Genomic DNA, 14,380 nt, shown 5'->3' on the forward strand with positions numbered 1-14,380 from the left:
ACATCGACCATCTCTCAGTACATCGACCATCTCTCCGTAGAATGACCGTCTCAAAGTATATTGACCATCTCTCAGTACATTGACCATCTCTCCGTAGAATGACCGTCTCAAAGTATATTGATCATCTCTCAATACATTGACTGTCTCTCAGTACAGTGATCATCTCTTAGTACTGTGACCATCTTTTAGTACATTGACTGTCTCTCTGTACATTGACTGTCTCTCAGTACATTGACTGTCTCTCAGTACATTGACTGTCTCTCAGTACAGTGATCATCTCTTAGTACTGTGACCATCTTTCAGTACATTGACTGTCTCTCAGTACATTGACTGTCTCTCAGTACCTAGACCGTCTCTCAGTACATTGACCATCTTTCAGTGTATTGACCGTGTCTCAGTACATTGACCGTGTCTCAGTACATTGACCGTCTCTCAGTACATTGACCGTCTCTCAGTACATTGACTGTCTCTCAGTACATTGACCATCTCCTAGTACATTGACCATCTCCTAGTACATTGACCATCTCCTAGTACATTGACCATCTCTTAGTACATTGACCATCTCCTAGTACATTGACCATCCCTTAGTACATTGACCATCCCTTAGTACATTGACCATCTCTCCATACTGTGACCATCTCTCTGTACATTGACCATATCTCAGTATATTGACCATTTCTCAGTATATTGACCGTCTCTCAGTACATTGACCGTCTCTCAGTACATTGACTGTCTCTCAGTACATTGACCGTCTCTCAGTACATTGACCGTCTCTCAGTACATTGACCGTCTCTCAGTACATTGACCATCTCCTAGTACATTGACCATCTCCTAGTACATTGACCATCTCCTAGTACATTGACCATCTCTTAGTACATTGACCATCCCTTAGTACATTGACCATCCCTTAGTACATTGACCATCTCTTAGTACATTGACAATCTCTTAGTACATTGACCATCTCTTAGTACATTGACCATCTCTCAGTACATCGACCATCTCTCAGTACATCGACCATCTCTCAGTACATCGACCATCTCTCAGTACATCAACCATCTCTCAGTACATCGACCATCTCTCAGTACATCGACCATCTCTCAGTACATCGACCATCTCTCCGTAGAATGACCGTCTCAAAGTATATTGACCATCTCTCCGTAGAATGACTGTCTCAAAGTATATTGACCATCTCTCAGTACATTGACCATCTCCTAGTACATCAACCATCTCTCAGTACATCGACCATCTCCCTGTACATTAACCATCTCCCTGTACATTGACCATCTCCCTGTACATTAACCATCTCCTAGTACATTGACCATCTCTTAGTACATTGACCATCTCCTAGTACATCGACCATCTCTTAATACATTGACCATCTCCTAGTACATTGACCATCTCTCCGTAGAATGACCGTCTCAAAGTATATTGACCATCTCTCAGTACATTGACCATCTCCCTGTACATTAACCATCTCCCTGTACATTGACCATCTCCCTGTACATTAACCATCTCCTAGTACATTGACCATCCCTTAGTACATTGACCATCTCCTAGTACATCGACCATCTCTTAGTACATTGACCATCTCCTAGTACATTGACCATCTCTCCGTAGAATTGACCATCTCTCCGTAGAATTGACCATCTCTTAGTACATTGACCATATCTCAGTACATTGACCATATCTCAGTACATTGACCATCGCCTCTACTGTGATTGTCCCTCTGTAGAATGTCCATCTCTCAGTACATTGACCATCTCTCCATACTGTGACCATCTCTCTGTACATTGACCATATCTCAGTATATTGACCATCTCTCAGTACATTGACCATCTCTCAGTACATTGACCATCTCTTAGTACATTGACCATCTCTTAGTACATTGACCATCTCTTAGTACATTGACCATCTCTTAGTATATTAACCATCTCTCAGTACATTGACCATCTCTCCATAGAATGACCATCTCTTAGTACATTGACCATTTCTCAGTACATTGACCGTCTCTCAGTACATTGACAGTCTCTACGTAGAATGACCACTTCTCGGTACATTGACCATCTTTCAGTACATTGACCATCGCCTCTACTTTTATTGTCCCTCTGTAGAATAACCATCTCTCAGTATATTGACCATCTCTCCATACTATGACCATCTCTCCTCAGAATGACCATCTCGCAGTACTTTGACCATCTCTCAGTATATTGACCATCTCTACATAGAATGAACATCTCTCAGTACATTGACTATCTTTCCGTACATTGACCATATCTCTGTACTGTGACCATCTCTCCATAGAATAACCATCTCTTAGTACATTGACCACCTCTCAGTACATTGACTGTCTCTCAGTACATTGACCGTCTCTCCATACTGTGACCATTTCTCTGTAGAATGACCATCTCTTAGTACATTGGCCATGTCTCCATACTATGACAATCTCTTAGTACATTGACCATCTCTCCGTACATTGACCATCTCTCCGCAGAATTACTAGCTTTCCGTACTATAACCATCTCTACGTAAAATGACCATCTCTCACTACTATGACCATCTTTCAGTACATTGACCATCTCCCCGTACATTGACCATCTCTCCGTACATTGACCATCTCTCCGTACATTGACCATCTCTTCATACTGTGACCATCTCTCTGTACTGTGACCATCTCTATGTAGAATGACCATCTCTCAGTACTATGACCATCTCTTAGTACATTGATCATCTTTCCGTACATCAACCATCGTTCCGTACATTGACCATCTCCCCGTACTGTGACCATCTCTTCATACTGTGACCATCTCTCCGCAGAATTACTATCTCGCAGTACATTGACCATCTTTCCATACTATGACCATCTCTCAGTATATTGATCATCTTTCTGTACTATGACCATCTCTCAGTACATTGACCATCTCTCCACAGAATGTCCATCTGTCAGTACATTGGCCATCTCTCCATACTGTGACCATCTCTCCATACTGTGACCTTTTTTCCGTACTGTGACCATCTCTCCGTACTGTGACCATCCCTCAGTATATTGATCATCTCCCCGTTGATTTACCATCTTTCCGTACATTGACCATCTCTCAGTACGTTGACCATCTCTTCACAGAATGACCATCTCTCAGTACAATGACCATATCTCAGTATATTGACCATCTTTTCGTACTATGACCATCTCTCCATAGATTGACGATCTCTCAGTACATTGACCATCTTTCAGTACATTGACCATCTCCCTGTACATTGACTATCTCTTCGTACTGTGACCATCTCTCAGTACATTGACCATCTCTATGTAGAATGACGATCTCTCAGTACTAGAATGACTATCTTTCAGTACATTGACCATCTCCCCGTACATTGACCATCTCCCCGTACTGTGACCATCTCCCCGTACTGTGACCATCTCTCCGTACTGTGACCATCTCTCCGTACTGTGACCATCTCTTCGTACTGTGACCATCTCTTCGTACTGTGACCATCTCTCCGTACTGTGACCATCTCTTCGTACTGTGACCATCTCTTCGTACTGTGACCATCTCTTCGTACTGTGACCATCTCTTCGTACTGTGACCATCTCTCCGTACTGTGACCATCTCTTCGTACTGTGACCATCTCTTCGTACTGTGACCATCTCTCCGTACTGTGACCATCTCTCCGTACTGTGACCATCTCTCCGTACTGTGACCATCTCTCTGTACTGTGACCATCTCTCTGTACTGTGACCATCTCTCTGTACTGTGACCATCTCTCCGCTCTGTGACCATCTCTCCGTACTGTGACCATCTCTCCGTACTGTGACCATCTCTCCGTACTGTGACCATCTCTCCGTACTGTGACCGTCTCTCAGTACATTGACCATCGCCTCTACTGTGATTGTCCCTTTGTACATTGACCGTCTCTCAGTATACTGACCATCTCTTAGTACATTGACCATCTCTCAGTACATTGACCATCTCTCAGTACATTGACCATCTCTCAGTACATTGACCATCTCTCAGTACATTGACCATCTCTCCGTACTGTGACCATCTCTTCGTACTGTGACCATCTCTCCGTACTGTGACCATCTCTCCGTACTGTGACCATCTCTCCGTACTGTGACCATCTCCTCGTACTGTGACCATCTCTCCGTACTGTGACCATCTCTCCATACTGTGACCATCTCTCCGTACTGTGACCATCTCTCCGTACTGTGCCCATCTCTCCGTACTGTGACCGTCTATCAGTACATTGACCATCGCCTCTACTGTGATTGTCCCTTTGTACATTGACCGTCTCTCAGTATACTGACCATCTCTCAGTACATTGACCATCTCTCAGTACATTGACCATCTCTCAGTACATTGACCATTTCTCAGTACATTGACCATCTCTCCGTACTGTGACCATCTCCCCGTACATTGACCATCTCTCCGTACTGTGACCATCTCTCCGTACTGTGACCATCTCTCCGTACTGTGACCATCTCTTCGTACTGTGACCATCTCTTCGTACTGTGACCATCTCTCAGTATATTGATCATCTTTCTATACTATGACCATCTCTCAGTACATTGACCATCTCTCCACCGAATGTCCATCTGTCAGTACATTGGCCATCTCTCCATACTGTGACCATCTCTCCATACTGTGACCTTTTTTCCGTACTGTGACCATCTCTCCGTACTGTGACCATCCCTCAGTATATTGATCATCTCCCGTTGATTTACCATCTTTCCGTACATTGACCATCTCTCAGTACGTTGACCATCTCTTCACAGAATGACCATCTCTCAGTACAATGACCATATCTCAGTATATTGACTATCTTTTCGTACTATGACCATCTCTCCATAGATTGACGATCTCTCAGTACATTGACCATCTTTCAGTACATTGACCATCTCCCAGTACATTGACTATCTCTTCGTACTGTGACCATCTCTCAGTACATTGACCATCTCTATGTAGAATGACGATCTCTCAGTACTAGAATGACTATCTTTCAGTACATTGACCATCTCCCCGTACATTGACCATCTCTCCGTACTGTGACCATCTCTCCGTACTGTGACCATCTCTTCGTACTGTGACCATCTCTCCGTACTGTGACCATCTCTTCGTACTGTGACCATCTCTCCGTACTGTGACCATCTCTCCGTACTGTGACCGTCTCTCAGTACATTGACCATCGCCTCTACTGTGATTGTCCCTTTGTACATTGACCGTCTCTCAGTATACTGACCATCTCTCAGTACATTGACCATCTCTCAGTACATTGACCATCTCTCAGTACATTGACCATTTCTCAGTACATTGACCATCTCTCCGTACTGTGACCATCTCCCCGTACATTGACCATCCCTCCGTACTGTGACCATCTCTTCGTACTGTGACCATCTCTTCGTACTGTGACCATCTCTCAGTACATTGACCATCTCTATGTAGAATGACGATCTCTCAGTACTAGAATGACTATCTTTCAGTACATTGACCATCTCCCCGTACATTGACCATCTCTCCGTACTGTGACCATCTCTCCGTACTGCGACCATCTCTCCGTACTGCGACCATCTCTCCGTACTGTGACCATCTCTTCGTACTGTAACCATCTCTCCGTACTGTGACCGTCTCTCAGTACATTGACCATCGCCTCTACTGTGATTGTCCCTATGTACATTGACCGTCTCTCAGTATACTGACCATCTCTCAGTACATTGACCATCTCTCAGTATATTGACCATCTCCCCGTAGATTGACCATCTCCCCGTAGATTGACCATCTTTCAGTACACTTACCATCTCTCTGTACTGTGACATATTGACATTATGCCTATATACATTGTATACACAACACATATGCTATGCCTTGCATTGATTGGTTTGTGCCAATTTCCAGAACTTATCTGAGTGGTTCTGAGCTTGTCTAAATATCGGAAATTTGTTGGGATTTGTTCTCAGTAATTTAATCCTCTGAATATTATTTCTGCTGTCATCAAAGATGATCTCCACAGGGGTCATTATCGTCTGTCATCTGTTGATCATCTACAATTATATTTTCAACATCTTCTCAAAAAGCCTGATTGCTTTGATACTTAATATTGCAGGTACCTTTGGTTAATTTTTGAACCCATCAATGTATTTACGATTAGAGACACATTGACAACATTTTAACTAAATTGTGGACAGTGATTTTTGTGAATATTCTCTGTTATTCGACAAGCAGTATCAACAGTTCATTGCAAAATATGCCATTGCAATTGCCACTGTAAAGTGAGCAATATTTTAAATATCTCTATCCTTATTTAAAATGAAATATTGGCTTGTTAGTTAAATGATACTGTTGTTATAAAGCAAGTATATTCAGATTGATTATATTTTAAACATTTTTCACATAAAATAATATGTCTAGTCTTTACACGACCGTTATTTTAGTGAATAGTTGGTGATGTCACAATTTTAAATTGCATGCAAGCACCAATTAGATTTGCTGCTCAGAGGATGTAATAAGGAAAAATAATGTCACTGCTACTGCTTGATACAACAATTACGATGCATTTGTGATGATATGAAAATCTCTATTCTCTTGTTAGGATCAAAATCTTCAAAAAAGAAATGAAGAGTATGAATGACAAACTGAAGGAAAACAACACTGTCATGCATGCCTATAAGAATTCCGTAGATGAGTTACAGAAGGGTGATGACAAGGATTTTAACTTTGAAAATGGAGATTTAGAGAAATTGGAATAAAGGTTTATTTTTTTTACTTGCGTTGAAAAGAGCATTTCATGTTATCATAATATAATAATTATAATTACCAATTTATTGGACGAACCTTTTGTCAGGGTTTGATGAAATATTTTTTAAAATTGTAATTTATTTCAAATCCATGCACAATATTTTTTAGTTTGTTTAACGATAGTGAAGTAATTGAATATGATGTTTTCATTATGTGGTATTTAGATAGTTACCATTGAAATTTATCACAGTAAATCATTCAAAAAAACATGCAAAATAATCCAAAAAGCAGTCCTTTTGGAGCATTATCCAATGATAGTTTATACTAACATTCGAAATACTACATATCATTTTTTTTTTTTTTTTTGGCATAGGCCACTGAACACAAAATTATTATGAGTTATGATGGAATGTTTATGCAATAGGAAACAATTGTAAACTAATCAAAACAAGGTCATTCGTGAAAATTTGTTTTTTCAGAATTATGAACATTACAGTAACCAAACTCCTTTTTACCTTGCCCGTACCATCAAAGATGGAAGGGAAAGGTATATTAAGGGAACAATTTCTGTCCCGCATTGTTGTCGTTAATAGTTGTTATTGTGTGCACAATAACTTTACTAATTCTATTCCAAACTTCATCAAACTTGGTCACCTTATTCATCAGTATAAAGTCTTCCCCGAATTTGAACAACAGATGTCCTGTATGAAAATATCATGCAAAAATTGAGAAAATCTGATAAAATATTTTGACTGTTTTTACTTGACTTGGAAATATGCATTGTTGTATGTGTTCAATGAAGCAAATCATTTATCTTGTAATAATATCCTTGGTAATGTATCTCCCAAATCACATAGGAATACTATACTGGGTTTCAAAAACAACTCATGGAGAGATTTTTTGCACAGTCTGATACACATTTGCAAACCTACCAATAAAATCTTTACAGAAAACAAGATGTCAGATATCAATATAAGCACTCTTATGAACTGGGTGTCAAACTTTGATCAAGATCTGAAGCTAATAGAAAATCAGTTTAGTTCAAAGTTATCAAATCAAAAACAATACATAAAAAAATACATAAAAAGCAAAACGTATCCACATTTTGAAAAGAAAATTGTACTAAAATATATGTATTCTCGACAAACAGTTCATTTGACAAATGAAAACTCACAGGAATATGTTTCAGCTATTAGAACAGAATGATAGAGTTTTTATAATACTGGTTTAAAAACACACTTCAAAGATTGCAGTGTTTGAAGATGTAGATTCTCAGGAGGCAACAGTACTGTTGAATTCTCTCTCCACTGGACACCAACTAACTATTTAAGTTGATTTGCATACAAAGCAGAGCTTGCAACATGATAGCTATTCATAGAGGGTGTTTTTTTTTACTTTTCATATAATACAGTAGTCACACAATGAGGCAGTTTATATTTGTCTCAGTGAATCACTAATTTTTGACAGACACTTGTACAAAATACTCGGACAAAAGTCAGCTAAGATTTTCTGTTATCTTGCATGTTTTATGAATGTATTCATGTCTAAATGCAGCACTTTTTTTCTGCAATGAAGCATTTGTTTTTATACAAAAATATCTGAATTACTTTGAATAAAGCTGGAAATTATGTCCCTGTAAATAATTTAAACAATTTAGGCACCAATGTTTTTGTAAGATATTTACATCTATCAAAGACATTCGGTAGATTGATTCCCCACTGTTGGTTCAACCCCAAAACTTGTTTGTATTCAAAATTAATTATGACAATGCATTTTTATATTAAAACAAACTATGATAAAGGGAATAATATTATATAACAAAAGGCAAGGTCACCAGAGTTCAACTATGTTGTGGATTTTTGAGTGTTTTTCTAATGGTAACAAACTACATGTACATCACAAAATTTTCTTAGATAATATTACTGTACTTTTTGGCTACTTCTATCCAATTCATGTTATATTCAACTATACAAAACCCCGAGATTGTATATCATATTTTTATAAAAATATTACTACATACCCCAGTATGATAATAACCAGTCTGAAACATAATACAGTTTGTAGCCATCTTGGATTTAATCAATTATTTATGGGCAAGGTTGTAATAGTTACTGTTTTATTGTATACTACAAATTAGAAAACTGATCAGAAAAAGACAATCTTTGTATGTGAATAGTAGTTCTTTATAAATGTTAAAATTCAAGTATAATTTTGTTTGCAGTCTGTTGGCAGTATCCCAAACTTTGCAACAAATTTTTAAGTTTTCAGCAAACACTAAATTTTCAGTTGTATCTGTGGAGTGTGTGCTTCCTGTGTCAGACATCGCTTGACCAGTTCTCTTAACACCTAGTGTGAATACATATGTGAAGATTTCCAGATTGGATAAAAAAAGATTAGCCATTTTTGTCGTAAAAAAACACACTAAAATAAAGTATTTTAACATGTCCGAAACCAGATCTTGGGCACATGTTTATCGAGTTACTTCAAACTTAGTGAGCAGTTAATGCAGGTCATGATTTATAAATTTGACTCAAAATGGCTGACTGGTAGCCATTTTATTTTTTCAGACATATATTCATTGAGCAATTCATTTCATACCTTGTCATCCATTCAAAGATGGCTGACTGCCAACAGGATAGGATTCAAAATGGCTAATTGGAAATGCTGTTCACCAGCCATGACTGATAGCAGTCAAAATTTTCAATTACATCATGTATTTTATTTCAATTTCCTTTGCTTAATAACAGAGTTTATTGCGTGACAGTACGCATATCATTGTCACATGTGTAATGTTTTCAATTAGTGAATGGATATTATGTCTGTCAATATATTTTGTGATTTTAGACGATTTTGTTGAAAATGTGATATCTTTGACATATTATCCTAATACATGTATATTGAGAAATAGTAATTAAATAGTGCTTGGACCAATAAATATGTAGTAGATAATTATTGAGAATAGCTAAACGTTTCAAGCAATTGCTTTTAATGTATAGGTTTGCATCATTAAATAGAACATGTATACTTGCATTAGGTAAAAAACACAGGGAATAAGTTGAATGTGGTTCCAATAAACATTCCTAGTAATACAGCTGAATTCATTATTGACGACAATATCCCCTATGGGTTAATTACACGGGACAGAATCATATTTTCTCCCTCAGATTAGTGTCACAGCACCATGCTGTAGTCTGTATGTGCTGAAATGTAGAACAAGTCTTACCTGTTCTGTGATGTGTGAAATGGTTTTAAAACTATTTTTATCTTGTCTGTGTGTTCACTGATATCTCCATTTTAAGATTTCAATGAAAGTTAGTACGTAGATGCTCTGGAATAATGCTCAGACCTGATTAGTGGTTGGTTAACATAATAACGGCATTTGACAAAATATACAACTGACGTGCCCATACAATATATTTTAACATAAAACTAATTAGGTCTGCATTTTGTTCCAGTGCACATACATGTATCTACCAAGTTTCATTATGTGATTAATTTTTTTTTTAAATCAGTGAAAAGCTAGAAAGTAAATTATTATGAATGTATATACATGTAAACCTAAAACTAATTGGATTGTTTTAGAGTTTTTATGTACCAAGAATCATTGAAATAATATATTTGAGATCAGTGTTAATAAAGCCAAGCAAATTATGTGATTAATATGCACATTTAAATCAAAACTAAGTCAGATCTGGGCATTGTCCTATTACCTCCATGTACATAGTTTCATTGAAATGTTTAACACCAGTGAAAAGCCAAAAAATGACAACCAGTAATCATTTTTACCCCAACCTAATCAGATCTGTGCATGCTCCTACAGCATCTACATATCAAGTTTCCTTAAAAAGTAATGATTGGCACTTGAAATATCAGTGGAAGCAGGTAATATTAATAGATTTTACCCAAAAACTGGTAAAATCTGCAAATTAGTCCAGAGCATCCATGTACCAAGTTTCATTGAAATCCAATGAGTGGTTCTTCAGATATCAGTGTAGTGTATGAAGCTATGTATCCTGCAACACTCGTTGGTTTGACATGTATTTTGAATTGCTACTGGAAACCTATCTATATATATATTCTGTCCCACAACACACCTTTGTGATGGTAAGGGTCTATTGCTGACTTAAAAACTTACAGTACAATTAGGCTTTCTCATTTGGTATATACACCATTTTCAATGTCTGACAACTTCCACCAGAGATCGTGCTTTTCTAAGTGAGGCACAACACTTGATAATCATTCTGAAATAGTTGGGCCAGTTAAAACCTAATCTGCCTGTTTAGGATTCTAGGTCGAATCAGAATGACCAGTGTATTGATAGTGACAGTAGTAGTTAGATTATCATCAAATAAAGTATTTGGCAAAGCTGCGAAACCTGACTGACCATATAATTAATTTAGAAACACTACTTGTAATATGCTGCATGAAAGCAAAATTGTGATTAAGCACTGCTGTAGTGAATAACGGTCATACACATGAACAAAATATGTCATCATTGCTGGGAAAGGATTGACCAGCTTTGTTATTAGTCCAAGAAAATTGTTCAGCTTGTTAACTCAAGTAGCACAGTGAACAATGCTAATTGGATGTGTGCTCAAGTCCTACAACAATGTGGTCCAACAGTTCACACTTGCTAAGACTGATGCAAGTTTTCTTTTTTACTCAAACATAGAACTTTGCATTCTGACTATTGCTATGTTCACAGGACAGCATTTTATCGGAGCCTACGGCTCGAGCCAAGTTTGGCTCCAATAACCCTCAGGGTTGAACTCTGATACAGGGTTGAGCCCCAACATGGCCCGACCATGTATACGCATCAGGGGCCTATTATCAGAGCCCAAATCACGCCTTCAATAGTCTTCTTCAAGTAACCTCTCATTTCATTTATGGAGGAGACAACATCTTTCGTAATTTCATGCAATTTCCGGCTTGACGAAGAGGTACGCATTCTAATATATATTTGGCAGAGTAATGAATTACTGCGATAGATTGATAGCTCAACGGGAAACAGAAAAAAGAAGTACGAAATTATGCGACAAAAACTTGAAAGAACGACTGAACGTAAACTTTTTAAAGACACCAAAGATAAAAATCGTAGAATCGATTACAGTACAGTGACGTGTTCCTCGTAGGTTTAGATTTTTCCAGAGTCCGTCTATTTAGATAGAGAGGATAGAGGGCCTGTGATTCTTCCCAGTAGTTTAGATACATGTATCACTACAGTTGAATAATTACAAAATGGTAATTTTGCACGACAATAACTTAGGCGAATAATAGGCTGTAACACATTTTAGCTGCAGTGTTTCCTGTTTATTCTAGCATGGATTCGAGAAACTTGTACCTCCATGCTCGTACCTAAATCATAACACCAGTGTATTGTCTTTTCTACCTCCATGCTCAGACTCGCAACTGTTTTTTTTTCTCCTATCTCAACAGCATCGTGTCATGTAAAAAAATAGCACAAGCACAAGACCAAAATCGTTTTCAGTCCAGTTTTTTTCATACTAATTATTTGGTGCACTGTTCCGTTTGGCAGATCTCGGCTCTTCGGCTCCCGACCGTATGAACGCATTGGAGATAAGACTTAATTCTTTGTTTACATAGCATAATTGGTATACGATGTACACAGACACAGGGTCTCTATAAAACCCATGAAGGCGCGACAATGTCATATAAATCATTATCGGATAATTATCGTCTAATGAAATTCTGGCAGAGATGTCTAACTTAGACATTTTTAGACGATATTATCGATAATATTGGAGAAAAACGAGCTGTCCCAATAGTTGCCCAGACAGACCTGTCCAACTTAGACATTTTTAGACATTGTTAGGACAGACCTGTCTAACTTTTTCTCCGATATTATCGGCTAATAAAGTCTAAGTTAGACAACCATGTGCGGGCAACTATTGGGTAAGATAGTTTTCATCCGATATTATCGAAATTATCGTCTAAGAATGCCTAAGTTAGACACCCATGCCCATCGGGAACCTTGTCATATCAGTAATGTGACATGCGAGACGTATTTGCTAACTTGTTTCCAGCGTTTCGGTGTTTTGGTGGGAAATGCTTTAAAGCCGAAAGGAAGGAAGACAACTCTACGGCCGTTACGTAAAAACCCAACATACTCGTGTAAGAATTAACTATACTTCATTCCACATTACGAATAAATAGCCATGGAAAAATTTTTCTATGTTCATGGAGACAATAGTAAGATTAACACATTTTACATTTTATCTATCTATTACATATCTATTAAAGTACGTAAACAAGACATGACATGTCATGTCATAGCCCCCGCTCAGAAAAAAATTTAAAAACTTATATTGAACTTAGTTTGTGTCAGAGTGAATTAATTCATTATGAGCTGTATTAAAATTCTGTTATTAAATGTTCAGAATTGATGTGTTACAATTTTAGGGGGTGGGGTAAAAATTTATTCATTTGGCTTTTCTGAGACAATTTATAACTTGTTAAACATATAATGCGATGTGCACTTGTAAACAATTATTACCTGTCCCTGTACCAACTTTGAACAAAACTGGATGACACATATCTAAGAAAAAGCTGTTAACAGCTAGAAAAAGCTTTATTTTTTTTTTATTTTTGAGGGAAAAAATGGCCTCCAAGTCGTAAAACTTTATCCAATCAAACAGGGCATGAATGACACTGAAAGTTGCAACATATAATTTGTCCAGTTTTTGGCATGGATGTAAATTGGCAAACATTGATTCTATAGCATTTTCAAGTTTATAGCACTCTCCATCCTGGTCTCAGCAAGAACACCAGACAGCAACAAACAAGTACAAGAGGTAAAATGACATGCAAGTATGCAAATCAGATCTGCAAATATGTTGAAGAGTCAGTGTTGTGTCTGTTTGAATAAACTTCCTTGTACAACTGTATTCCTAATACAAGAACACTGTCAATAACAGAACTGTTCCAGCGAAAAACTTCTATTTCAAACAGTAACAGGGCAAAGATACCGTTTGTCATACAAGTACTAGCACCAGATGAGGAACTGAGAAACTGCAATGATCCTTGGTGTACATTACCTGTGTCAACAACTTTACTTCCCATGTACTTCATTGTACAGATCTACATGTAGTTTGTGGCCCTAAATAAGGATAAGAGTACTTCTCATATGACAATGATACAAATAATGTGCAAGAATCCAAAAAAATATTATCAAGTTTTTATTACCATGCATTAATATTAACAAATCGTGTGAAATTGAACTTTTATGTACAGAGAAACACATATTTATGCTTTGGTTGACATCACTTCTCAAAGTAAAAAAAGAGGACCTGCGAAACTTTATACAATTGTCAGACATGCAGCGAATAGTATGCTTTGCTTTCAGAGAAAAAAATTCTGGCTCTGCACCTGAAAAAAACAAAAAAACATTTCCTCAAAAGTAAGCAGAGGTTGTAGCATATATGCTCCCATTAGCTGTTAAATTTAATTAAAAAAGATATTTGTGCATCGTCTTTTCAGTACGAAAACATATTACTTAATATATTTATACCAGCCAGAAAGAAATTGCAGTTTACACTGAGCAATTAGGAATATACATGGACAACAATTGATGCATGTCTAGCAATATACTGTTTGAAAGGCTGCAAGATGTAATGAAGTAGCAAACCAATCAC

The 14,380-nt window shown here is 37.5% G+C and overlaps 1 protein-coding gene across 2 annotated transcripts in view; it reads left to right on the top strand.

Moving 5' to 3' along the window:
- LOC100372702 (serine/threonine-protein kinase TBK1-like) overlaps positions 1–9,817 on the top strand; it is a 104,252-nt gene extending 94,435 nt beyond the window's left edge. For both annotated transcript variants that reach the window (XM_085496675.1, XM_085496676.1), the window contains exon 16: positions 6,583–9,817. In XM_085496675.1, the coding sequence (XP_085352801.1) occupies positions 6,583–6,739 (157 nt within the window). In that variant the 3' untranslated portion in view covers positions 6,740–9,817. The remainder of the gene's footprint in view (positions 1–6,582) is intronic.
- The last annotated feature ends 4,563 nt before the right edge of the window (positions 9,818–14,380 follow it).

The sequence above is a fragment of the Saccoglossus kowalevskii genome, chromosome 3 (genome assembly GCF_978046115.1).
Source record: "Saccoglossus kowalevskii chromosome 3, keSacKowa6.1, whole genome shotgun sequence".
NCBI classification, from domain to species: domain Eukaryota; kingdom Metazoa; phylum Hemichordata; class Enteropneusta; family Harrimaniidae; genus Saccoglossus; species Saccoglossus kowalevskii.